Source organism: Heterodontus francisci, chromosome 19 (assembly GCF_036365525.1).
Source record: "Heterodontus francisci isolate sHetFra1 chromosome 19, sHetFra1.hap1, whole genome shotgun sequence".
In the NCBI taxonomy this organism is placed as follows: domain Eukaryota; kingdom Metazoa; phylum Chordata; class Chondrichthyes; order Heterodontiformes; family Heterodontidae; genus Heterodontus; species Heterodontus francisci.
In genome coordinates this window covers 93,321,194-93,347,582 of record NC_090389.1, presented here as the reverse complement: position 1 = coordinate 93,347,582, position 26,389 = coordinate 93,321,194, and the positions used below count along the sequence as shown (strand labels likewise).

At 44.1% G+C, this 26,389-nt stretch overlaps 1 protein-coding gene across 7 annotated transcripts in view; it reads right to left on the bottom strand.

Moving 5' to 3' along the window:
- The window catches only part of LOC137380312 (6-phosphofructo-2-kinase/fructose-2,6-bisphosphatase 4-like), a 447,018-nt gene that overhangs the window by 235,682 nt on the left and 184,947 nt on the right, over window positions 1–26,389 (bottom strand). For 6 of the 7 annotated variants that reach the window (XM_068052234.1, XM_068052235.1, XM_068052233.1 and 3 more), the window contains one exon: window positions 22,882–23,019. The exons of the other annotated variant lie outside the window; for it this stretch is intronic. In XM_068052234.1, coding sequence (XP_067908335.1) covers window positions 22,882–23,019 — 138 coding nt within the window. The remainder of the gene's footprint in view (window positions 1–22,881; window positions 23,020–26,389) is intronic. 7 annotated transcript variants of the gene reach the window in all.

Here is a 26,389-nt window from a genome sequence, read left to right as displayed (position 1 = left end):
CCAGCATTTCTTCTTTTTATTTCAGATTTCCAGCATCTGCAGTATTTTGCTTTACATTATTACAAAAGTAGGAGGTTATGCTTCAGCTATACAGGGCATTGGTGAGACCATATCTGGAGTACTGTGTACAGTATTGGGCTCCTTATTTAAGGAAGGATGCAAATGCAGTTCAAACAAGGTTTACTGGACTGATACCTGGAATGGGCGGGCTACCTTATGAGGAAAGATTGGACAGGCTAAACTTGTATCTGCTGGAATTTATAAGAGTACGAGGTGACTTGATTGAAACATACAAGATCCTGAGGGGTCTTGACAGGGTGGATGTGGAAAGGATGTTTCCCCTTGTGGGAGAATCTAGAACTAGAGGTCACTGTTTAAAAATAAGGGTCGCCCATTTAAGACAGAGATGATGAGAAATGTTTTCTCAGAGGGTCGTGAGTCTTTACAGGCAAAGAGAGTCATAGAGTTATACAGCACAGAAACAGGCCCTTCGGCCAATCGTGTCTGTGCCGACCATCAAGCACCTATTTATTCTAATCCCACTTTCCAGTACTTGGCCCATAGCCAAGAATGTTCTTCCTCAAAAGGCAGTGGAAGCAGAGTCTTTGAACATTTTCAAGGCAGAGATAGATTCATTCTTGATAAGCTAGAGGGTGGAAGGTTATCAAGGTTAGGTGGAAATGTGGAGTAATCAGTTCAGCAATGGCATGGCAGAGCAGGCTTTAAGGGCCAAGTGGCCTATGCCTGCTCCTAATTCGTATGTTCATAGGTAAAACACCGAGAGAAATCCCCCCAAAACGCCGAGTAAAAACCCCCCAAAACGCCCAGAGAAAACCCCCCAAAACACCCAGAGAAAACCCCCCAAAACACCCTTAGAAGCCCCCCAAAACACCCAGAGAAACCCCCCCAAAACACCCAGAGAAATCCCCCCAAAACGCCCAAAGAAATCCCCCCAAAACGCCGAGAGAAATCCCCCCAAAATGCCCAGAGAAACCCCCCCAAAATGCCCAGAGAAATCCCCCCAAAATGCCCAGAGAAACCCCCCCCAAAACGCCCAGAGAAACCCCCCAAAACACCCAGAGAAACCCCCCCAAAACACCCAGAGAAATCCCCCCAAAACACCCAGTGAAACCCCCCCAAAACACCCAGTGAAATCCCCTCAAAACACCCAGAGAAATCCCCCCAAAACACCCAGTGAAATCCCCTCAAAACACCCAGTCAAATCCCCTCAAAACACCCAGTGAAATACCCCCAAAACACCCAGTGAAATCCCCCAAAAATACCCAGAGAAATCCCCCCAAAACACCCAGAGAAATCCCCCCAAAATACCAAGTGAAATCCCCCAAAACACCCAGTGAAATCCCCCCAAAACACCCAGAGAAATCCCCCCAAAACACCCAGTGAAATACCCCCAAAATACCCAGAGAAATCCCCCCAAAATACCCAGAGAAATCCCCCCAAAATACCCAGAGAAATCCCCCCAAAACACCCAGAGAAATCCCCCCAAAACACCCAGAGAAATGCCCCCAAAACACCCAGAGAAATGCCCCCAAAACACCCAGAGAAATCCCCCCAAAACACCCAGTGAAATCCCCCCAAAAACACCCAGAGAAACCCCCCCACAAACACCCAGAGAAACCCCCCCAAAAACACCCAGAGAAACCCCCCCAAAAACACCCAGAGAAACCCCCCCAAAACATCCAGAGAAACCCCCCCAAAACACCCAGTGAAATCCCCTCAAAACACCCAGAGAAACCCCCCCAAAACACCAAGTGAAATCCCCTCAAAACACCCAGTGAAATACCCCCAAAACACCCAATGAAATCCCCCAAAAATACCCAGAGAAATCTCCCCAAAAACACCCAGAGAAATCCCCCCAAAACACCCAGAGAAATACCCCCAAAATACCCAGAGAAATCCCCCAAAATACCCAGAGAAATCCCCCAATATACCCAGAGAAATCCCCCCAAAACACCCAGTGAAATCCCCCCAAAACACCCAGTGAAATCTCCCCAAAACTCCCAGAGAAATCCCCCCAAAATATCCAGAGAAATCCCCCCAAAATACCCAGAGAAATCCCCCCAAAATACCCAGAGAAATCCCCCCAAAAACACCCAGAGAAATGCCCCCAAAAACACCCAGAGAAATCCCCCCAAAACACCCAGAGAAATCCCCCCAAAATACCAAGTGAAATCCCCCCAAAACACCCAGTGAAATCCCCCCAAAACACCCAGAGAAATCCCCCCAAAATACCCAGAGAAATCCCCCCAAAACACCCAGTGAAATCCCCCCAAAAACACCCAGTGAAATCCCCCCAAAAACACCCAGAGAAATCCCCCCAAAAACACCCAGAGAAATCCCCCTCAAAACACCCAGAGAAACTCCTCCATGATACAGAAGGGAACCAAGCAGAATACAGAAAGTGCGGAGGAGAACTGAAAGAGGAAAGAAGAGGGACAAAAAGAGTATATGGGAATACATTGGCAGGTAAAATAACGGGGAACACTAAAGTCTTTTATAAATACAAAGAGTAAATGGATAGTCAAAAGAAGGGTGGAGTCAAATAGGACCTAAAAAGGAATATAGGACTTGGGAGCAGGAGTAGGCCATTCGGCTTTTCGAGCCTGCTCCGCCATTTGATAAGATCATGGCTGATCTGAATGTGGCCTCAACTCCACTTTCCTGTCTGCCCGCCATACCCTTGACTCCCTTGTCGATCAAAAATCTACCTCGCTCAGTCCTGAATAAATTTAATGACGCAGCCTCCACTGCTTTCTGGGGAAGAGAATTCCACAGTCTAATGACCCATTGACGAAAAAGAATTTCTCCTCAACTCCGTCTTATTCTTAAACTGTGTCCCATAGTTCTACTCTCCCCCACAAGAGGAAACATCCTCCTGATATCCACTCTATCAAGTCCCCTCAGGATCTTATATGTTTCAATAAGATCACCTCTCATTCTTCTAAACTCCAATGGGCCCAACCTGTTCAACCTTTCTTCATAAGATAAGCCCTTCATCTCCGGAATGAGTTGAATGAACCTTCACTGAACTGCTTCCAATGCAATTATATCCTTTTTCAAATAAGGAGACCAAAACTAAACACAGTACTCCAGATGTGGGCTCACCAAGATCCTGTGCAGCTGCAGTAAAACTTCCCTACTTTTATACTCGATTTCCCTTACAATAAATGCCAACATTCCATTTGCCTTCCTAATCACTTGCTGTACCTGCATTCTAACCTTTTATGATTCATTTACCAGGACACCCAGATCCTTCTGCACCACTGACTTCTGCAATCTCTCCACTTAAATAGTATACAGCTTTTCTATTCTTCCTGCCAAAGTGGAGAATTTAACTTTTTCCCATATTATACTCCACTTGTTAAATTTTTGCCCAATTACTTAACCTATCTATAATCCCTTTGTAGACTCTTGACCTCTTCTTGACAACTTACTTTCCTTCCTATCTTGATGTCATCAGCCAATTGAACTCCCATACATTCAGAGCCTTCGTCCAAGTCATTGCTGTAAATTGTAACTATTTGTGGCCTCAGCACTAACCCCTGTGGTACTCCAAAGCTTCTCATCTTGTGGAGGCAGTCAGCATGGCTGAGGTACTAAAATGAGTACTTTGCATCTGTCTTTACTGGAGAAGAGGATGTTGCCAATGGAGCAATAAAGACGGTAATAATGGTCATTTTTCAGACTGGAGGGAAGTATGTAGTGGTGTCGGTCAGGGGTCGGCACCCGTTTTAGGATATATTAATGACCTGAACTTGGGGCACAGTTTCAAAGACTGCAAATGGCATGAAATTGGGAAATGTAGTAAACAGTGAGGACATAGACTGGTGAAATGGGCAGACACATGGCTGATGAAATTTAAGGTAGAGAAGTGTGAAGTGATGCATTTTGGGAGGAAAAATGGGACAAGGCAACATAAACTAAAAAGTGCAATTTAAACGGGGTGTAGGAACGGAATCACCTGGGGTTTACATACACAAATCTTTGAAGATGACAAGACAAGTTGACAAAAGCTGTTCAAAAGCATATGGTATCCTTGGCTCTATAAATAGAGACATGAAGTACAAAAGTAAGGAGGTTATGCTGAACCTTTATGTATCATTGGTTAGACCTCAACTGGAGTATTGTGTCCAATTCTTGGCAGCACACTTTAGAAAGGATCTCAAAGCCTTAGAGAGGGCACAGAAGAGATTCACTAGAATGGTACCCTGGATGAGGGACTTCAGTTTTGTGGAGAGACTGGAGAAGCTGGGATTGTTCTCCTTAGAGCAAGGATAAGGGGAGATTTGACAGAGGTGTTCAAAATTATGAGGGGTTTTGATAGAGTAAATAACAAGAAACTGTTTCCACTGGCTAGAGGATGGGTAATCAAAGGTCACACAATTAGGATAATTGGCAAAAGGACCAGAGGGGAGATGAGGAGTATTTTCTTTATGTAGTGAGTTTCTGCGATCTGGAATTCCCTTGCTACCGTCCCTCGGTCCCTTTAAGATGCTGCTTGAAACCTACCTCTCTTTGACTGAGCTTTTGGTCACCTGTCCTTCACTTGTCGACTGATCATGGTCCTGTGAAGCATCTTGGGACGTTTTACTCTTAAGTAACCAACTTCAGACTTTATTTTTGAGCTGGTGACATCCTAAGTTTAGCTTAAATGAGAGCCCATGTGGCATAGTGTACCTTTACATCCAACAGTGCTTTGATGAAGTGCCACAAAACAGACTTCTGTAGAAACTAAGGCATCAAGGGTAATACATAGACTAAGGGAAGGAAACAGAGATTACCATAAAAGAAACTAGTTTACAATCAGAGGGGGTATTTTGAGGTATTCCAGGATTCACGTTGGTAACTTGTTGTTTCTGGCAATAAGTAAACAATCCTGGTAGTTAAATGGATGAAGTAGGAGGCAGCCAAGATATGACAGAACATGATAGGGTTTGAATCTGGGTTTATTAATGGCAAATGAAACTCAATATGCACAAATATAAAGAACTGCATATATTGAAAATATAAACCAAGAGGCACATGAACTCAATGGGTGTGAATTTGCCAAGGGGGAAGTTCTAAAAGATTATGGGATGTAAGTTGACTCATCACTCTCTGCATACTCCAGTAGGATCAGTGCCTGTCTGATGTCAGATGAAAGCCCTTTGGAAAGTGAATAGAATATGGGCTATATTGCCAAAACCAAGGTTGCGGTGAATTTGCCGGGTGCTGTGGCCAGGCTGGTCATCCTCAAAGAAAATCTCAGGAGACCCTACAGAGATGTTCAAAGTATTTCTTTGCATGTGGGGTGATGAACAGCTGGAATGCATTTCCAGGAAGGGTGGTTGAGACTTGGAACTAAATTAAGAAATAGCTGGATGCTGTGATAGAATGAAAATATAAAATGAATAAACAATAAAGTTATCTTTTATCTATGGGTAGGTCCAACATTTACATAATCCTGCTTAGATTATTCACTTTTACAAAGCAATTTTACATTATTTACAGATTTCCCAATAATCTGAGCCCTAAAGTCTAGTTTTTGAGGTTTACTGCAGCCCAATTCTAAATTCCGGGACTACACTAAACCTGTGACTGTCACTCACTAAATTCCACAGCCTATAGTGCTTCAGACAATTGTCTATCCTGGGAGTTGAAGTGTCAGGTGCTCAGGAAGCCCAGCCAGAGGAGCCGGAGGACTAAGGTGAGGTTTTAAATGATTACTTTTCATCTGTGTTCACTGTGGAGAAGGACAATGTAGGTGTAGAGATCAGGGAGGGGGATTGTGATATACTTGAACATATTAGCATTGAAAGGGAGGAAGTATTAGCTGTTTTAGCGGGCTTAAAAGTGGATAAATCCCCAGGCCCAGATGAGATGTATCCAAGTCTGTTATGTGAGACAAGGGAGGAGATTACAGGGGCTCTGACACAAATTTTCAAATCCTCTCTGGCCACAGGAGAGGTGCCAGAGGACTAGAGGACATCGAATGTGGTGCCATTATTCAAGAAGGGTAGTAGGGATAAACCAGGTAATTACAGGCCGGTGAGTCAAACATCAGTGGTAGGGAAACTATTGGAAAAATTCTGAGGGACAGGATTAATTTCCATTTGGAGAGGCAGGGATTAATCAAGGATAGTCAGCATCACTTTGTCAGGGGGACATCATGTCTATTAAAATTTGAATGTTTCGAGGTGACTAGGTGTGTAGATGAGGGTAAAGCAGTTGATGTAATCTACATGGACTTCAGTAAGGCTTTTGATAAGGTCCTGCATGGGAGATTGGTCAAGAAGATAAGAGCCCATGAGATCCAGGGCAATGTGGCAAATTTAATCCAAAATTGGCTTAGTGGCAGGAGGCAGAGGGCAATGATCGAGGGTTGTTTTTGCGATTGGAAGCCTGTGACCTGTGGTGTACCACAAGGATCGGTGCTGGGACACTTGCTATCTGTAGTGCAGATTAATGATTTAGACGTGAATATGGGAGGTACGATCAATAGGTTCACAGATGACATGAAAATTGGTGGTGTTGTAAATAGTGAGCAGGAAAGCCTTAGATTGCAGGACGATATAGATGAGCTGGAAAGATGGGCGGAGCAGTGGCAAATGGAATTTAATCCTGAGAAGTGTGAGGTGATGCATTTTGGGAGGACTAACAAGGCAAGGGAATAGACAATGGATGGTAGGACCATAGGAAGTACAGAGGGTCAGAAGGACCTTGGTGTACTTGTCCATAGATCACTGAAGGCAGCAGCACAGGTAGATAAGGTGGTTAGGAAGGCATATGGGATACTTGCCTTTATTCGCCGAGGCATAGAATATAAGAGCAGGGAGGTTATGATGAAGCTGTATAAAACACTAGTTAGTCCATAGCTGCAGTACTGTGTACAGTTCTGGGCACCACACTATAGGATGGATGTGTTTGCACTGGAGAGGGTGCAGAGGACATTCACCAGGATGTTGCCTGGGCTGGAGCATTTCAGCTGTGAAGAGAGACTAGATAGGCTAGGGTTGTTTTCCTTAGAGCAGAGAAAGTTGAGGGGGGACATGATTGAGGTGTACAAAATTATGAGTGGCATAGATAGGGTAGATAGAAGAAACTTTTTCCCTTAGCAGATGTGTCAATAACCAGGGGGCATAGATTTAAGGTAAGGGGCAGGAGGTTCAGGGGGAATTTGAGGAAAAGGTTTTCACCCAGAGGGTGGTTGGAATCTGGAACACACTGCCTGAAGGGGTGGTAGAGGCAGGAACCCTCACAACATTTGAGAAGTATTTAGATGAGCACTTGAAACACCATAGCATACAAGGCCACGGGCCAAGTGCTGGAAAATGGGATTAGAATAGATAGGTGCTTGATGGCCGGCACAGACACAATGGGCCAAAGGGCCTGTTTCTGTGCTGCATAACTCTATGACTCAATGATATAACATTATATAGAATATAAGCACAGAAATAGGCCATTTGGCCTGACTGTGTAACGAGACTGGGTTAATTAGTAATTTCATAGGAAGAGAATCCTCTGGGAAAGAGAGATCACAGTATGATAGGTACACCGCTCTCAAACTCAATGTGAAATTCTAAGTCTGAAACTAGAGTACTGAACTTAAATAAAAGCCAAGAGAATTTTTGAGGTGAACTGATTAAGATAGATTGGGAACTTAGACTGAAGACTATGATGATAGATGCGCAATGGCAAACATTTAAAGAAATATTTTATAATTCTCGACGAATCTACATTCCATTGAGAAATAAAAATGCCACAAGAAAGGTGCTCCATTGTGGCTAATTATAGAGCTTAAGGATAGTATTAGATTAAAAGAGGCTTTATAATATTGCCAAAAAGGAGAGTAGGCCTGAGAATTGAGAGAGTACACAACCAAAAAAATGAATAAAGAGGGAGAAAACAGAATGAGAGTAAACTAGCCAGAAATATAAAAACAGGTCATAGGAGCTTCTACAAGGATGTAAAAAGGAAGAAAGTAGTGAAAGTAAACATGGGTCCCTGAGAGGCTGAGACAGGAGAAATTATAATGGGGAATAAAGAAATGGAAGAGACATTAAGGAAATATTTTGTGTCTGTCTTCAGAGTAGAAGACATGACAAACATACTAGAAATAGTGGGGAACCATGGGTCTAATACAAAGTGAGGAACTTAAAGTAATTAAAATTAGTGAAGAAAAAGTACTGGAGAAATTAACAGAACTGAAAGCCAACAAATCTCTTGGACCTGATGGCCCGCATCCTAGGGTTCTAAAAGAACTGGCTGCAGAGAAATGGATGCACTGGCTGTGATCTTCCAAAATTCCCTAGATTCTGGAATGGTCGCAGCGGATTGGAAGGGAGCAAATGTAACAGTGCTATTCAAGAAGAGAGGGAAAGAGAAAACAAGGAATGACAGGCCATGTAGCCTGGCACCAGTCATCAGGAAAATACTGGAATCCATTATTAAGGATGCTATAACAAGGCACTTAGAAAATCATGAACATGATTAAGCAGAGCCAACATAGTTTTATGACAGGTTAATCATGTTTGTCAAATGTGTGTGCATGTTTTTTGAGGATGTAACTAGCAGGGTAGATAAAGGGAAACCAGTAAAGTTAGTATATTTGGATGTTCAACAGGAATTTGACAGGGTGCCACACAAAAGGTTTTTGCACAAGATAAGGGCAATATTCTAGCATGTAGTGAGGATTGGTTTGAAGGTCAGAAAACCAGACAGTAGGAATAAGCAGGTAATCTTCAGGTTGGCAGGTGTTACTAGTGGGTTGCTGCAGTGATCCATTTTTTGGCCTCTTATTTACAATTTATATTAATGGCTTAGATGAAGGGACTGAGTGTAATGTATCCAAGTTTGCTGATGATGCAAACTAAGGTGGCAGAGTAAGCTGCGAGAAGGACACAAAGGGCAAGAATTATAGCTGGGGGAAAGGAAATTATGATGCGATTAGGCAAGATTTAGGATGCGTAGGATGGGGAAGGAAACTGCAGGGGATGGGCACAATCGAAATGTGGAGCTTATTCAAGGAGCAGCTACTGCGTGTCCTTGATAAGTATGTACCTGTCAGGCAGGGAGGAAGTTGTCGAGCGAGGGAGCCGTGGTTTACTAAAGAAGTTGAAGAGCTTGTCAAGAGGAAGAAGAAGGCTTATGTTAGGATGAGACGTGAAGGCTCAATTAGGGCGCTTGAGAGTTACAAGCTAGCCAGGAAGGATCTAAAGGGAGAGATAAGAAGAGCAAGGAGAGGACACGAGAAGTCATTGGCGGATAGGATCAAAGAAAACCCTAAGGCTTTCTATAGGTATATCAGGAATAAAAGAATGACTAGAGATAGGTTAGGGCCAATCAAGGATAGTAGTGGGAAGTTGTGTGTGGAATCGGAGGAGATAGGGGAAGTGTTAAATGAATATTTTTCGTCAGTATTTACAGTGGAGAAAGAAAATGTTGTCGAGGAGAATACTGAGATACAGACTACTAGGCTAGATGGGATTGAGGTTCACAAGGAGGAGGTGTTAGCAATTTTGGAAAGTGTGAAAATAGATAAGTCCCCTGGGCCAGATGGGATTTATCCTAGGATTCTCTGGGAAGCCAGGGAGGAGATTGCAGAGCCTTTGTCCTTGATTTTTATGTCGTCATTGTCGACAGGAATAGTGCCGGAAGACTGGAGGATAGCAAATGTTGTCCCCTTGTTCAAGAAGGGGAGTAGAGACAGCCCTGATAATTATAGACCTGTGAGCCTTACTTCGGTTGTGGGTAAAATGTTGGAAAAGGTTATAAGAGATAGGCTTTATAATCATCTTGAAAAGAATAAGTTCATTAGAGATAGTCAGCACGGTTTTGTGAAGGGTAGGTCGTGCCTCACAAACCTTATTGAGTTTTTTGACAAGGTGACCAAACAGGTGGATGAGGGTAAAGCAGTGGATGTGGTGTATATGGATTTCAGTAAGGCGTTTGATAAAGTTCCCCACGGTAGGCTATTGCAGAAAATACGGAAGTATGGGATTGAAGGTGAATTCGTGCTTTGGATCAGAAATTGGCTAGCTGAAAGAAGACAGAGGGTGGTGGTTGATGGTAAATGTTCATCCTGGAGTATAGTTTCTAGTGGTGTACCGCAAGGATCTGTTTTGGGGCCACTGCTGTTTGTCATTTTTATAAATGACCTGGATGAGGACGTAGAAGGGTGGGTTAGTAAATTTGCGGATGACACGAAGGTCGGTGGAGTTGTGGATAGTGCCGAAGGATGTTGTAGGTTACAGAGGGACATAGATAGGCTGCAGAGCTGGGCTGAGAGATGGCAAATGGAGTTTAATGCGGAAAAGTGCGAGGTGATTCACTTTGGAAGGAGTAACAGGAATGCAGAGTACTGGGCTAATGGGAAGATTCTTGGTAGTGTAGATGAGCAGAGAGATCTTGGTGTCCAGGTACATAAATCCCTGAAAGTTGCCACCCAGGTTAATAGAGCTGTTGAGAAGGCATATGGTGTGTTAGCTTTTATTAGTAGGGGGATCGAGTTTCGGAGCCACGAGGTCATGCTGCAGCTGTACAGAACTCTGGTGCGGCCGCACCTGGAGTATTGCGTGCAGTTCTGGTCACCGCATTATAGGAAGGATGTGGAAGCTTTGGAAAAGGTGCAGAGGAGATTTACTAGGATGTTGCCTGGTATGGAGGGAAGGTCTTACGAGGAAAGGCTGAGGGATTTGAGGTTGTTTTCGTTAGAGAGAAGGAGGAGAAGAGGTGACTTAATAGAGACATATAAGATAATCAGAGGGCTGGACAGGGTGGATAGTGAGAGCCTTTTTCCTCGGATGGTGATGGCAAACACGAGGGGACATAGCTTTAAGTTGAGGGGTGATAGATATAGGACAGACGTCAGAGGTAGTTTCTTTACACAGAGAGTAGTAGGGGCGTCGAACGCCCTGCCTGGAACAGTAGTAGACTCGCCAACTTTAAGGGCATTTAAGTGGTCATTGGATAGACATATGGATGAAAATGGAATAGTGTAGGTCAGATGGTTTCACAGGTCGGCGCAACATCGAGGGCTGAAGGGCCTGTTCTGCGCTGTAATGTTCTATGTTCTAAAAAGGTTGCAAAGGGATTATAGACAGGTTAAGTGAGTGGGCAACAAGGTGGCAGACGGAGTACATATAATATGGGGAAATGTGAGGTTATTCACTTTGGTCAGAAAAATAGAAAAACAGAATATTATTTAAATGGTGAGAAACTATTAAATATCAGTGTTCAGAGGGATTTGGGTGCCCTTGTCCACAACATACAGAAAATTAACATGCAGGTACAGCAAGCAATTAGTAAGGCAAATGGTATGTTGGCCATTATTGCAACTTGGTTGGAGTACAGGAGTAAGAAAGGCCTTTGGTGAGGCCACACCTGGTGTATTGTGTACAGTTTTGGTCTCCTTACCAAAGGATATTCTTGCCTTCGAAGGGGTGCAACAATAGCTCACTAGACTGATTCCTGGGATGATAGAGTTGTCCTATGATGAGAGGTTGAGTAAATATCCCTATACTCTCTGGAGTTGAGGAATGAGAGGTGATTCATTGAAACATAAAAGATCCTGAGAGGGTTTGACAGTGCAGATGCGGAAAAACTGTTCCCCCTGGCTGAAGACTCTAGAACTTGCAGCAGCTTATTCGGGAGCAGAGAGTGCGAGCGAGTGATCAGCTGGGAAGGTCAGTTTCAAAGTAAACTTAATTTCCTTTTGTTTTAGGCGGAGACCAGGGGCTGCTGGGTAAGTAAAACCCTATATATTTGGGCCGTTTAAAATAACTTGCCTTTCATTGCAGCAGCTTATTCGGGAACAGAGAGTGCGAGCGAGTGATCAGCTGGGAAGGTCAGTTTCAAAGTAAACTTAATTTCCTTTTGTTTTCGGCGGAGACCAGGGGGCTGCTGGGTAAGTAAAACCCTATATCTTTGGGCCGTTTAAAATAACTTGCCTTTCATTGCAGCAGCTTATTCGGGAGCAGAGAGTGCGAGCGAGTGATCAGCCGGGAAGGTCAGTTTCAAAGTAAACTTAATTTCCTTTTGTTTTCGGCGGAGACCAGGGGGCTGCTGGGTAAGTAAAACCCTATATATTTGGGCCGTTTCTGAACCCGAGACACCACACTTGTAGTGTCTCCCACCCGCCCTCCTCCTCTAACCAAAAAAAAAGGACTTGGTGGTGTGTAGATAAGGTAAGGCTTTTTCTATTTCTCTTTTTTTTTTATCATGTGATTGGTAAAAACTTTTTGTTCCTTTTTCATTTAACTAAGTTAAGCTTAAGATTAAAAATGGCAGGAGATCTCAGACCCGTGTCATGCTCCTCTTGCTCAATGTGGGAGCTCAGGGACACGGCAATGTCCCTGACTCCTTCACGTGCAGGAAGTGTGTCCAGCTGCAGCTCTTGTTAGACCGCATGACGGCTCTGGAGCTGCGGACGGACTCACTTTGGAGCATGCGCGATGCTGAGGAGGTCGTGGATAGCACGTTTAGCGAATTGGTCACACCGCAGATTAGGATTGCTGAGGGAGAAAGGGAATGGGTGACCAAAAGGCAGAGAAAGAGCAGGAAGGCAGCGCAGGAGTCCCCTGCGGTCATCTCCCTCCAAAACAAGTATACCATTTTGAATACTGTTGAGGGAGATGGCTCACCAGGGGAAGGCAGCAGTAGCCAGGTTCATGGCACCGTGGCTGGCTCTTCTGTTCGGAAGGGTGGCAAAAAGAGTAGAAGGGCTATAGTCATCGGGGATTCGATTGTAAGGGGAGTAGATAGGCGGTTCTGTGGTCGAAAACGAGACTCCCGAATGGGATGTTGCCTCCCAGGTGCACGGGTCAGGGATGTCTCAGATCGGCTGCAGAACATTCTGAAGGGGGAGGGTGAACAGCCAGTTGACATTGTGCACATAGGCACCAATGATATAGGTAAAAAACGGGATGAGGTCCTACAAGCAGAATTTAGGGAGTTAGGAGCCAAGTTAAAAAGTAGGACCTCAGAGGTAGTAATCTCAGGATTGCTACCAGTGCCACGTGATCGTCAGAGTAGAAATGAAAGAATAGTCAGGATGAATGCGTGGCTTGAGAGCTGGTGCAGGAAGGAGGGGTTCAGATTTTTGGGACATTGGGACCAGTCCTGGGGCAGGTGGGACTATTACAAATTGGACGGTCTACACCTGGGCCGGACTGGAACCAATGTCCTTGGGAGTGCTTTTGCTAACGCTGTTGGGGAGGGTTTAAACTAATGTGGCAGGGGGATGGGAACCAAATGAGGAGGTCAGTGGACAGTAAGGAGGTAGTAACGAAAGCCTGTAAGGAACTAGATAATGAAGTCAGCGTGACTAAGGGGAAGAGTAGGCAGGGAGCAGATGATGAATGCAAAGGGAGTGGTGGTCTGAGGTGCATTTGTTTTAATGCAAGAAGTGTAGTAGGTAAGGCAGATGAACTTTGGGCTTGGATTAGTACCTGGGAGTATGATGTCATTGCTATTACTGAGACTTGGTTGAGGGAAGGGCATGATTGGCAACTAAATATCCCAGGATATCGATGCTTCAGGCGGGATAGAGAGGGAGGTAAAAGGGGTGGAGGAGTTGCATTACTGGTCAAAGAAGATATCACAGCTGTGCTGAAGGAGGGCACTATGGAGGACTCGAGCAGTGAGGCAATATGGGCAGAACTCAGAAATAGGAAGGGTGTGTTAACAATGTTGAGGCTGTACTACAGGCCTCCCAACAGCGAGCGTGAGATAGAGGTACAAATATGTAAACAGATTATGGAAAGATGTAGGAGCAACAGGGTGGTGGTGATAGGAGATTTTAATTTTCCCAACATTGACTGGGATTCACTTAGTGTTAGAGGTCTAGATGGAGCAGAATTTGTCAGGAGCATCCAGGAGGGTTTTCTAGAGCAGTATGTAAATAGTCCAACTCGGGAAGGGGCCATACTGGACCTGGTGTTGGGTAATGAGACTGGCCAGATGGTTGACGTTTCAGTAGGGGACTACTTTGGGAATAGTGATCACAATTCCGTAAGTTTTAGAATACTCATGGACAAAGACGAGAGTGGTCCTAAAGGAAGAGTGCTAAATTGGGGGAAGGCCAACTATACCAAAATTCGGCAGGAGCTGGGGAATGTAGATTGGGAGCAGTTGTTTGAAGGTAAATCCACATGTGATATGTGGGAGGCTTTTAAAGAGAGGTTGATTAGCGTGCAGGAGAGACATGTTCCTGTGAAAATGAGGGATAGAAATGGCAAGATTAGGGAACCATGGATGACAGGTGAAATTGTGAGACTAGCTAAGAGGAAAAAGGAAGCATACATAAGGTCTAGGCGGCTGAAGAAAGACGAAGCTTTGAAAGAATATCGGGAATGCAGGACTAATCTGAAACGAGGAATTAAGAGGGCTAAAAAGGGTCATGAAATATCTTTAGCAAACAGGATTAAGGAAAATCCCAAAGCCTTTTATTCATATATAAGGAGAAAGAGGGTAACGAGAGAAAGGATTGGCCCACTAAAGGACAAAGGAGGAATGTTATGCTTGGACTCAGAGAAAATAGGTGAGATTTTAAACGAGTACTTTGCATCAGTATTCACCGAGGAGAGGGACATGACGGATGTTGAGGTTAGGAACAGATGTTTGATTACTCTAGGTCAAGTCGGCATAAGGAGAAAGGAAGTGTTGGGTATTCTAAAAGGCATTAAGGTGGACAAGTCCCCAGGTCCGGATGGGATCTATCCCAGGTTACTGAGGGAAGCGAGAGAGGAAATAGCTGGGGCCTTAACAGATATCTTTGCAGCATCCTTAAACACGGGTGAGGTCCCGGAGGACTGGAGAATTGCTAATGTTGTCCCCTTGTTTAAGAAGGGTAGCAGGGATAATCCAGGTAATTATAGACCGGTGAGCCTGACGTCAGTGGTAGGGAAGCTGCTGGAGAAGTTACTGAGGGATAGGATCTATTCCCATTTGGAAGAAAATGGGCTTATCAGTGATAGGCAACATGGTTTTGTGCAGGGAAGGTCATGTCTTACCAACTTAATAGAATTCTTTGAGGAAGTGACAAAGTTGATTGATGAGGGAAGGGCTGTGGATGTCATATACATGGACTTCAGTAAGGCGTTTGATAAGGTTCCCCATGGTAGGCTGATGGAGAAAGTGAAGGCGCATGGGGTCCAAGGTGTACTAGCTAGATGGATAAAGAACTGGCTGGGCAACAGGAGACAGAGAGTAGCAGTGGAAGGGAGTTTCTCAAAATGGAGACGTGTGACCAGTGGTGTTCCACAGGGATCCGTGCTGGGACCACTGTTGTTTGTGATATACATAAATGATTTGGAGGAAAGTATAGGTGGTCTGATTAGCAAGTTTGCAGACGACACTAAGATTGGTGGAGTAGCAGATAGTGAAGGGGACTGTCAGAGAATACAGCAGAATATAGATAGACTGGAGAGTTGGGCAGAGAAATGGCAGATGGAGTTCAATCAGGGCAAATGCGAGGTGATGCATTTTGGAAGATCCAATTCAAGGGTGAACTATATAGTAAATGGAAAAGTCCTGGGGAAAATTGATGTACAGAGAGATTTGGGTGTTCAGGTCCATTGTTCCCTGAAGGTGGCAACGCAGGTCAATAGAGTGGTCAAGAAGGCATACGGCATGCTTTCCTTCATCGGACGGGGTATTGAGTACAAGAGTTGGCAGGTCATGTTACAGTTGTATAGGACTTTGGTTCGGCCACATTTGGAATACTGTGTGCAGTTCTGGTCGCCACATTACCAAAAGGATGTGGATGCTTTGGAGAGGGTACAGAGGAGGTTCACCAGGATGTTGCCTGGTATGGAGGGCGCTAGCTATGAAGAGAGGTTGAGTAGATTAGGATTATTTTCATTAGAAAGACGGAGGTTGAGGGGGGACCTGATTGAGGTGTACAAAATCATGAGAGGTATAGACAGGTTGGATAGCAAGAAGCTTTTTCCCAGAATGGGGGATTCAATTACTAGGGGTCACGAGTTCAAAGTGAAAGGGGAAAAGTTTAGGGGGGATATGCGTGGAATGTTCTTTGCGCAGAGGGTGGTGGGTGCCTGGAACGTGTTGCCAGCGGAGGTGGTAGACGCGGGCACGATAGCGTCTTTTAAGATGTATCTAGACAGATACATGAATGGGCAGGAAGTAAAGAGATACAGACCCTTAGAAAATAGGCGTCATGTTTAGATAGAGGATCTGGATCGGCGCAGGCTTGGAGGGCCGAAGGGCCTGTTCCTATGCTGTAATTTTCTTTGTTCTTCGTTCTTTGTTCTCAGGGACATAGTCTCAGAATAAGGGCTCAGCCATTTCGGATGAAGACAAGGAGCAATTTCTTCACTCAGAATGTTGTGAATCTTTGGAATTATTCTACCCCAGAGGAAAGTGAATCCTCATTCATTGAGTATATTCAAGGCTGAGTGATAGATTTTTGGACTCGAAGGGAATCAAGAGATCAGGGAATAGTGTGGGAAAGTGGAGCTGAAGGAGAGGTTCAGCCATGATCTTATTCAATGGCAGAGCAGGCTCAAGCGGCTGCGCGGCCTACTCCTTGCCCCTATTTCTTATGATATATTCTTAAATAGTCTGTCCTGGTGTTTATACTCCCCATTCCATCTAGAACACATCTCTAGTTTACAAGATGGAGGCCAGCAAGAATGACAGGCTAACATGTGACGGCAAGGAGTCATAGTGTCAAAGTCATTACAGCACACACGGAAGCCATTCAGCACGTCGAGTCCATGCTGGCTCTCTGGACACCAAGTCACACAGTCCCATTCCTCATTCTGTTCCCATAGCCCTGTAAGTTTATTTCTCTCAAGTACCCATCCAATTTCCTTTACAAATCATTAATTGTCTCTACTTCTGCCATCCTCGTAGGCAGCGAGTTCCAGGTCATTAGCACTCACTGCGTAAAAAGTTCTTCCACACATCCACCCTGCATCTCTTATCCAAAAGCTTAAATCTGTGTCTCCTAGTGTTTCTACAATCAGCTAATAGAAACACCTTTTTTTGTCTACCTTATCTAAACCCATCATAATCTTGTACACCTCTATCAAATCTCCCATCAATCGCCTTTGCTCTAAGAGAACAAACCCAGCTTCTCCGACCTATCCTTGTAACTAAAATCCCCCATCCCTGGAACCATTCTGGTAAATCTCCTCTGCACCCTGTCAAGGACCCTCACATCCTTCCTAAAGTGTGGTGACTAGAACTGGACACAATATTCTAGCAATGGTCTAACTTCCCTGCTTTTGTATTCAATACCTCTATTTATGAAGCCCAGGATCCTATATGCTTTACTAACCACTCTTTCAATATGTCCTGCCACCTTCAAAGATGAATGCACATGAATCCCCAGATCCCTCTGTTCCTAGACACTCATTAGATCTGTGCCATTAAGTCTATAATTCCTCGCCCACCTCTGTCACCCACCCCCTCAAAACTCTGTCTCCACCGCCACCCCCCCCACCCCACTGCACAGCTCTACCAGCACCTGTTTCAAAATAATGATGCTGTCTCTTACAAGTGTAAATGAAGTAAACTGACAGCAATCTTGTTCAGCACTGTGGAGTAAAGTAGTTAAGTTTAATTTCAAAAAGCTTCATTTCTGCCAAAATGCATCATCTCACACTTCTCTGAATTAAATTCTATCTGCCACTTGTCAGCCCATTCTGCTAGCCTATCTATGTCCTACTGCAGTTGATTGATATCATCGTCACTGTCTGTCACTCCTCCAAGTTTGGTATCATCGGCAAATTTTAAAATTCTACTCTGTATTCCAATATATGAGTTAGTTCTAAAAATCAAAAGAAGCAATGGTCGTAGCACTGACCCTTGGGTAACACCACTGTCTACGATCCTCCAGTCTGAAAAACAATCATTTACCACAAGTCGTCATTTTCTGTCCGTCAGTCAATTTTTTATTCAATTGGACACTGACCGTCCTATTCTATGAGCTGCAAGGTTTTTGACCAGCCTTTTATGTGGTACTTTGTCAAACACTTTCTTAAAATCCACAGAGACAACATCCACCTTTTCTGTTACTTCATCAAAAAATTCAATTAGACTAGTCAAGCATGATCTGCATTTTATATACGAACAGGAACAAAAGTAGGTCATTCGGTCCCTCAAGCCTCCTCTGACATTCAATAAGATCATGGGTGATCTGATTTGTCTCGAATTCCACAGTCCCATCTACCCCATACGAACAATCAAATTAGGAGCAGTACAAATCCATGCTGTCTATCCTTAATTAACTCAAACCTCTCCAAGTGCCTGTTGAGATTTTTCCCTGATTATTGTTTCTAAAACCTTATGCACCACTGATGTTAAACTGACCATCTTGTAGCTACTAGGGATGTCCTTACACCCTTTCTTGAATAAGGCTGTCACATTTGCCAGTAGCCAATCTAATGAGTCAGATACAGTTGAGGGCCGTAAACCGGAGTGGAGGTGAATCCTCGGTTGAGGAAAAAGGAAGACATATCAGAAACGCTGTCGTGGAAGGTTGCATCATCAGAGCAGATGCGTCGGAGACGAGAAACTGGGAGAATTATATGGAGTCCCAACAGGAAACAGGGTACTTGACTACACTTCCTCACACCCATTTCCTGCACCTTTGCCCTCACCCCTTCCCCTCCCTCCCAGAACAGGGTTCTCACTTTCCACCCCAACAGCCTACGCATCCAAAGGATCATCCTCCACCATTTCTGCCACCTCCAGCATGATGCCACTACCAAACACATCTTTCCCCTCCCCTGCCCTATCAGGATTCCGAAGGGATCGTTCCCTCCGCGACACCCTGGTCCACTCCTTCATTACCCCCGGCACCTCATCCCCTTCCCATGCTATCGCAAGAGGTGTAATACCTGCCCTTTTACCTCCTCTCCCCTTCCAGGTGAAGCAGCGATTCACTTGTATTTCTTTCAATTTACTATACTGTACTCACTGCTCACAATGCAGTCTCCTCTACTTTGGCGAGACCAAATGCAGATTGGGTAACCGCTTTGCAGAATGCCTCAGCTCAGTCCGCAAGCATGACCCTGAGCTTCTGGTTGCTTGCCATGTCAATTCAGCACCCTGCTCTCACACCCACATTTCTGTCCTGGGTCTGCTGCTGTGTTCCAGTAAACATCAGTGCAAGTTCGAGGAACAGCACATCTATTCCAATTAGGTAGTCTAGAGACTTCTGGACTCAACACTGAGTTCAATAATTTCATTGTAAGCCCACCGACTCCCACAGCTACCTCGACTACACTTCTTCACACCCAGCCTCCTGTAAGGACTCCATTCCAGTCTCCCAGTTTCTCTGTCTCCGACACATCTGCTCTGATGATACAACCTTCCATGACAGCGCTTCTGATATAGAAACATAGAAAATAGGAGCAGGAGTAGGCCATTCGGCCCTTCGAGCCTGCTCCGCCTTTCATTATGATCATGGCTGATCATCCAACTCAGTAACCTGTTCCCACTTTCGCCCCATACCCTTTCATCCCTTTAGACCCAAGAGCTATATCCAACTCCTTTTTGAAAACATTCAATGTTTTGGCCTCAACTGCTTTCTGTGGTGGCAAATTCCACAGGCTCACCATTCTCTGGGTGAAGAAATTTCTCATCTCAGTCCTGAAAGGTTTACCCCGTATCCTTAGACTATGATCCCTAGTTCTGAACTCCCCCACCATCGGGAACATCCTTCCTGCATCTACCCTGTCAAGTCCTGTTAGAATTTTATAGGTTTCTATGAGATCCCCCCTCACTCTTCTGAACTCCAGCGAATATAATCCTAACCGACTCAATCTCTCCTCGTATGTCAGTCCCGCCATCCCAGCAATCAGTCTGGTAAACCTTCGCTGCACTCCCTCCATGGCAAGAACATCCTTCCTCAGATAAGGAGACCAAAACTGCACACAATATTCCAGGTGTGGCCTCACCAAGGCCCTGTATAATTGCAGCAAGACATCCCTGCTCCTGTACTCGAATCCTCTCGCTATGAAGGCCAACATACCATTTGCACCACCTGTTGCACCTGCATGCTTACCTTCAGTGACTGGTGTACGAGAACACCCAGGTCTCGCTGCATATTCCCCTCTCTCAGTTTATAGCCGTTCAGATAATAATCTGCCTTCCTGTTTTTGCTACCAAAATGGATAACCTCACATGTATCCACATTTATACTGCATCTGCCATGCATTTGCCCACTCACTCAACTTGTCCAAATCACCCTGAAGCCTCTCTGCATCCTCCTCACAACTCACCCTCCCATCCAGTTTTGTGTCATCTGCAAATTTGGAGATATTACATTTAGTTCCCTCATCTAAATCATTAGTGTATATTGTGAATAGCTGGGGTCCTAGCACCGATCCCTACGGTACCCCACTAGTCACTGCCTGCCATTCGGAAAAAGACCCATTTATTCCTACTCTTTGTTTCCTGTCCGCCAACCAATTTTCTATCCATCGCAATACACTACCCCCAATCCCATCCGCTTTAATTTTACAGGCTAATCTCTTATGTGGGACTTTGGTGAAAGCCTTCTGAAAGTCCAAATAAACCACATTCACTGGCTCCCCCTGATCAACTCTACTAGTTACATCCTTGAAGAATTCTAGTAGATTTGTCAAGCATGATTTCCCTTTCGTAAATCCATGAAAAAAAGTGAAAATAGGAGCTAGGGTAGGCCATTCGGCCCTGCTCTGCCATTCAAAAAAGATCATGGCTGATCATCTAATTCAGTACCCTGTTCCCGCTTTCTCCCCATATCCCTTCATCCCTTTGGCATTAAGAAATATATCTATCTCCTTCTTGAATATATTTAAAGACTTGGCCTCCACTGCCTTCTGCGGTAGAGAATTCCATAGGTTCACTACCTTCTGAGAAGAAATTTCTCCTCATCTCGGTTCTGAATGGCATATCTCGTATCCTGAGACTGTGACCCCTGGTTCTGGACCCCCCAGCCATCGGGAACATCCTTCCTGCATCTAGCCTGTCTAGTCCTGCTAGAATTTTATAGGTTTCTATGAGATTCCCCCTCATTCCTCTAAACTGTACTGAATATAGGCCTAGTCGACCCAATCTCTCCTCATACGTCAATCCTGCCATCCCAGGAATCAGCCTAGTAAATCTTCTTTGCACTCCCTCCATGGCAAGAACATCCTTCCTCAGATAAGACGACCAAAACTGCACACAATACTCCAGATGTGGTCTCACCAAGGCCCTGTATAGCTGCAGTAAGACATCCTTGCTCCTGTACTCAAATCTCCAACAACACCCCTCTCCCAACCTCTCCAGGCGTGTACGTCACGTGCTCCAATCCTCCGCATGCTGCACGTGCACCGGGCTCCACCCACCAAATCATCCCAGCAACCGATGTGAACAGTGCATCAGACAAAAACGGCATATTATTAGACCAAAACTGTACGCAGTACTCCAGGTGCAGCCTCACCAACACCCTGTACAGTTGTAACAAGACTTCCGTATTTTTAAACTTCAACCCCCTCGCAATAAAAGCCAAAATTCCATTTGCCTTCCTAATTACTTGCTCCACCTGCATGCTAACGTTTTGTGTTTCATGCACAAGAACACCCAGATCCCTCTGTGCTGCACTTTTTTGGAGTCTCTCTCCACTTAAATAATAGTCTGCCTTTCGATTCTTCCTATCAAAGTGCATGACCTCACACTTTTCTACATTAAACTCCATCTGCCAAGTTTTTGCCCACTCACTCAACCTATTTATATCCCCTTGCAGATTCCTGGTCATCACAACATGCCCTCCCACATTTTTGTATCAGCAGCAAACTTGGATATAATACACTCTGCCACCTCCTCCAAGTCATTAATATGCAGCCCCGAGCTGCTTATAGTCCCTCAGCAGAACCTCTTTCCTGGTCCTACCTATGTCGTTGGTACCTACGTGGACCACGACAACTGGATCCTTCCCCTCCCACTCCAAGTTTCTCTCCAGCCCAGAATAGATGTCCTTAACCTTGGCACCAGGTAGGCAACACAGCCTTCAGGACTCCCTGTCTTTGCTGCAGAGAACAGTATCTATTCCCCTAACTAGGATATCCCCTATTACTACTCATTTCTCTCTTCTCCCCCCACTTGAATGGCACTCTGAAGCATGGTGCTGTGGTCAGTTCATTCATCCTCCCTGCAGTCTGTGCTCTCGTCCACACTGGGAGCAAGAACCTCGTACCTATTGGATAAGGGCACTGGCTGAGGCTCCTCCAAAGCTAAATTTTGGATCCCCATACCTGCCTCACTCGCAGTCACACCTTCCTGTCCCTGACCACAGTCCTAATTTGATGTAATTAATCTAAGAGGTGTGACTGTCTCCTGAAACACAGTGTCCAGGTAACTCTCCCTCTCCCTGATGTGTTGAAGTGTCCGCAGCTCAGACTCCAGCTCGTCAACTCTGAGCCGAAGGTCCTGAGCAAACACTTGCTGCAGATGTGGTCACCGTGGATTGCACCGGCGTCCACCAGCTCCCACATACTACAGCTGCAACACATCACCTACCCAGCCATCTCTATTCTATTTAATTAATTAATTTGGATGTTAAATATTTGGATGTTTTATGCTATGTTTGATTCAAATTAAATTAAAAGTACCTGTTTATACAATCAATTGTAATTAATACTTCTAGTCCTGCTCTGTGTTTATACTCTTATCATAACACTTAGTTACACTACTACCATTGAAAACATTTTAATTACCCAGCTCCTAATTGGAACCAATACCCTCCCTGCTGGTCCCTCTCTATGTATATGTGTGTATATATATGTGGTAAATTATAAAATCCCCCTTAGTTTTTAGTTTTTATACTAATGAATCGATCAAGTCTTATTTTATATTAGATGAACTTAAATTACGTTAAAAGCTTACCAGCACGCTCACGACAACCTGCTTTCTGTTTCCCCGCGCTCTCTGTTGATTGTGACGTCACTTTTCGATTTTTGATTTGCCTCCGAACTTCCTGCTCCTCTCCCGCTGCTTCTTTTGTGCACAGCGAGGTTCCACAAACTACAGTGAGGAGTTTTTAAAATTGCAGTTAACAACCACTTCCCTGAAACAACATTTTGACAAATTTGGATTTCATTTCCACTACTCACCTCTGTCCCAGTTGAAAATGTCATTGAAAACTAAACCTGCCCCAAGTGCCTCCATGTGGGCCAGCCAAATAAATAAACCCACCAACAAAGCACTGCTTAAAGTAACCAATCAAAACAGCCCAGACAGACAAAAACTGCATATTATTGTTATAGATGCTTTGACACAATTTTACTCTAACTTAATTGAACTGTTTTTTTGTTGCAGAGAACCCTTATTCTATTTGATGTGATTGGAGAGAAGATTGCAATTTGGGAGATAGTTTATTTTCTGTAATTAGTGAATAAGAAAATTATTAGTGATCAAAAGCACATAACCATGGAAGAAAAGAAAACTGCAGATTTCAATATATTTTTCAGTTTGCTTTTGTTGCAATTTTACTACAGAATCCCATTTTGTGAAAAGACTGCTCACTTCAAATGAGCAGTTCTTGGTGATCAAATGATCATCATTCCCGGTCAGTAAATCAATCCATGCATCCAGCAAGTTATGGGCTTTGAATTTCCGCCATATATACATGGCCTTCCTTCCCATGTCTCAACACTTCTCCAGTTCCTGGCTGCCAGCACCAGAATAGGCTGCATCCCACAAACTCTATTTCACTGCCTTAAAAGGGAGATCAATTTGTTTTCACTATAGATCTTGAGCCTCTCCCACATCCTTCATTCCTTCACTCCAGAAATGTATCCGTTGCCTTTTGACCCTATTTAGATTCTGCTTCAATTTCTTTCCTTGGCAATTAATCACACAACAATTTTGAGTAAAAATATTCTGGCCAACTTCTCTTCTTACTCCTAACTTCCCTAATTTTAACTTGTATCCTTTGATATATGAACCCTTCACATGTTGAACACCCTGTATAAATGCCGATCCCTGCATATAGGTCCACCATCCTCAGAACTTCCATTTCTAATATCCAGAATCCTCCTGCTTTCTCCCCTCTGTACTTGTCCAAAGGCAACAATCTCCTTTCTCTGGCCAGGAAGCCAGAACTGCACACGGTATTCTAGATGAGGTCTGATCCATACCTTGTACAGCAAAGAACTGTGCAGAGAGTTTCAGAATCTTTTGATTTGTAACTCAGCAAGCTCAGTTAGTAGTCCTCCTGTCTCTGGGTCAGAAGGGTGTGGTTTTAAGTCCCGAGACAGGAGTATAGCGTACAATCCAAGATGCCTCATTTTTGGAGGTGCCATCACTTATACGAGACACTGTATACAGTCAATAATTTACAGAGAGTGCTGAGAATGTGGAACTTGCTGTTGCATGGAGTGGTTGAGGCAGAGAGCATAGATGCATTTAAAGGGGAGGCTTGGTGCATACATGAGAGAGAATAGAGGGATATCAGGCAGGGTGGGAAGAAGCAATTAGAATGGGAGGAGACTCATGTGGAGTTTAAACAATGACACAGGCCAGGTGGACCAAACAGCCAGTTTCTGTGCTGTAGATTCAGGATATGTAATTCTCTACATGTAATCCAGAGAAAATTTGCAACAGCGTAATTAGAGTTCATGTCAATCCTCAGGGCTTCCCACAGATCTTCTGTTGAAGTTATGTGGACAATCATGAGAACCCTATGGAAATTTAACCCAGAGATCTCTTTTGTAAGCAGCACGCTGTACCACTGTGCCTTTTAACCCGATCCCCCTTTTTAGTTCCTTGCTCTGGAATTTATTTTACATTTTATTGCATCTGCTGCTATTACCACAGTTAACAAAAAGACTGAAATCCTTCTGAATTTGATTGCACTCTTGTTCATTGGCCCAGATTTTGCAGTGACAATGATGATGAAGCTGTTAGCATTAGTCATCATTATACCACTGAAACTGACAGCAACTTTTGGCGTCTATGCATGCTCAAAATAATGTGGAAATCCAGAAATTGCTGTCAGTGATTCTATGCTCCTCCAGAGGGTGCATTCTTGAGACACCCCCAGAATGTAACCCCTAAGCAATCAGTGAATTGATGAAAACTTAAAACTCTTACGCTGTTAGTCTCGCTGTAAAAACCTTGAAGAAAATTATGCCTTGTTCAATGAGGTGTACCTGTTTTTTTTTTAAACTGCATACTAACTTCATAATTACGGCTGAACACTCACTGGTCCTGAAAAGTTAATTTTATATTTGTGGAATGTCAAATTTCTCTATTAGGATAATAGTCACTTTTTTAAAAGTTTGTTTATATTTCATCAATCATTTATTTCACTTTCTGAATATTTAAATTTAAAGTGAAGGAATTCCAGTGTTTTTAATTTCCTGGCTTGTTCGCTTAGAATACTTCGATGTGATTGGTTACTTACTCTGCTGCACACCTTGGGATCCCTTTGCCTTGGCGCCAGATTTAAACTTCAATCAAAAAACAGGAAGCCTGTGCCACACAGATAGGTCTTTGTGGACAGCTTTCTTCGAGCTTAGCAGTGAGTGCCAATGCTTTACTGTTGATGACAAGACCCAACCCAACATTTACTCGGTTTACGTCAGTTTCAACTGCAACTTGCTACAACAGCATTATCCAAGTTATTCATTTATATGAGAAATATCAAGAGTCCCAAGACTAACCCTTGAGGTACCCTATAAGCATTCCCACAGTTAGCCCATTTGGTTTGCTGTTTTAAACCTCTATTCAGCCCCATACTTTACCACCTCTTTTATGTTAAGTCAGTGATTGAATTGCTTGTATGGAACTGTGCCAAAAGCTTCTGGAATATCCAAGTATATATCAACTGCATTATTTTTAATCTTTGTAGTTGGGATGTGAGCGTCGCTGGCAAGGCCAGCATTTATTGCCATTGAGAAGGTGGTGGTGAGCTGCCTTCTTGAACCGTACAGTCCATGTGATGTAGGTAAACCCACAATGCTAGTCGGGAGGGAGTTCCAAGATTTTGACCCAGCGACAATGAAGAATCTTGGAGGGGAAATTGTAGGTGGTGGTGTCTCTAATTAATAATCTCACAAAACTGCACAAGGTTAATTAAGCATGACCTTCCTTCCCCAAATCCATGCTGACTGTTTTTTCACAAGATCTGCTTTTCTGAGTGCTCACCCAGTTATGTTTTTGCGGTTTACTTTAGATATTCTACTCAGGCTCAGTGTCACTCCGGTAAGCAGATCTCAGATTCTCTATGATCTGCAGTGTTTCTTTAGCTACCCAATAGGTAGGCAGATGATAGCGAGATCCAAAGATTGAACCCTTATCACCTTAACACTGCTTCTTAGAATTTATCCTGTGCTGCTTCATGGTTCTTATCTTCAGTGCACAGACTGAATTAACGGATAGCCTCAGACTA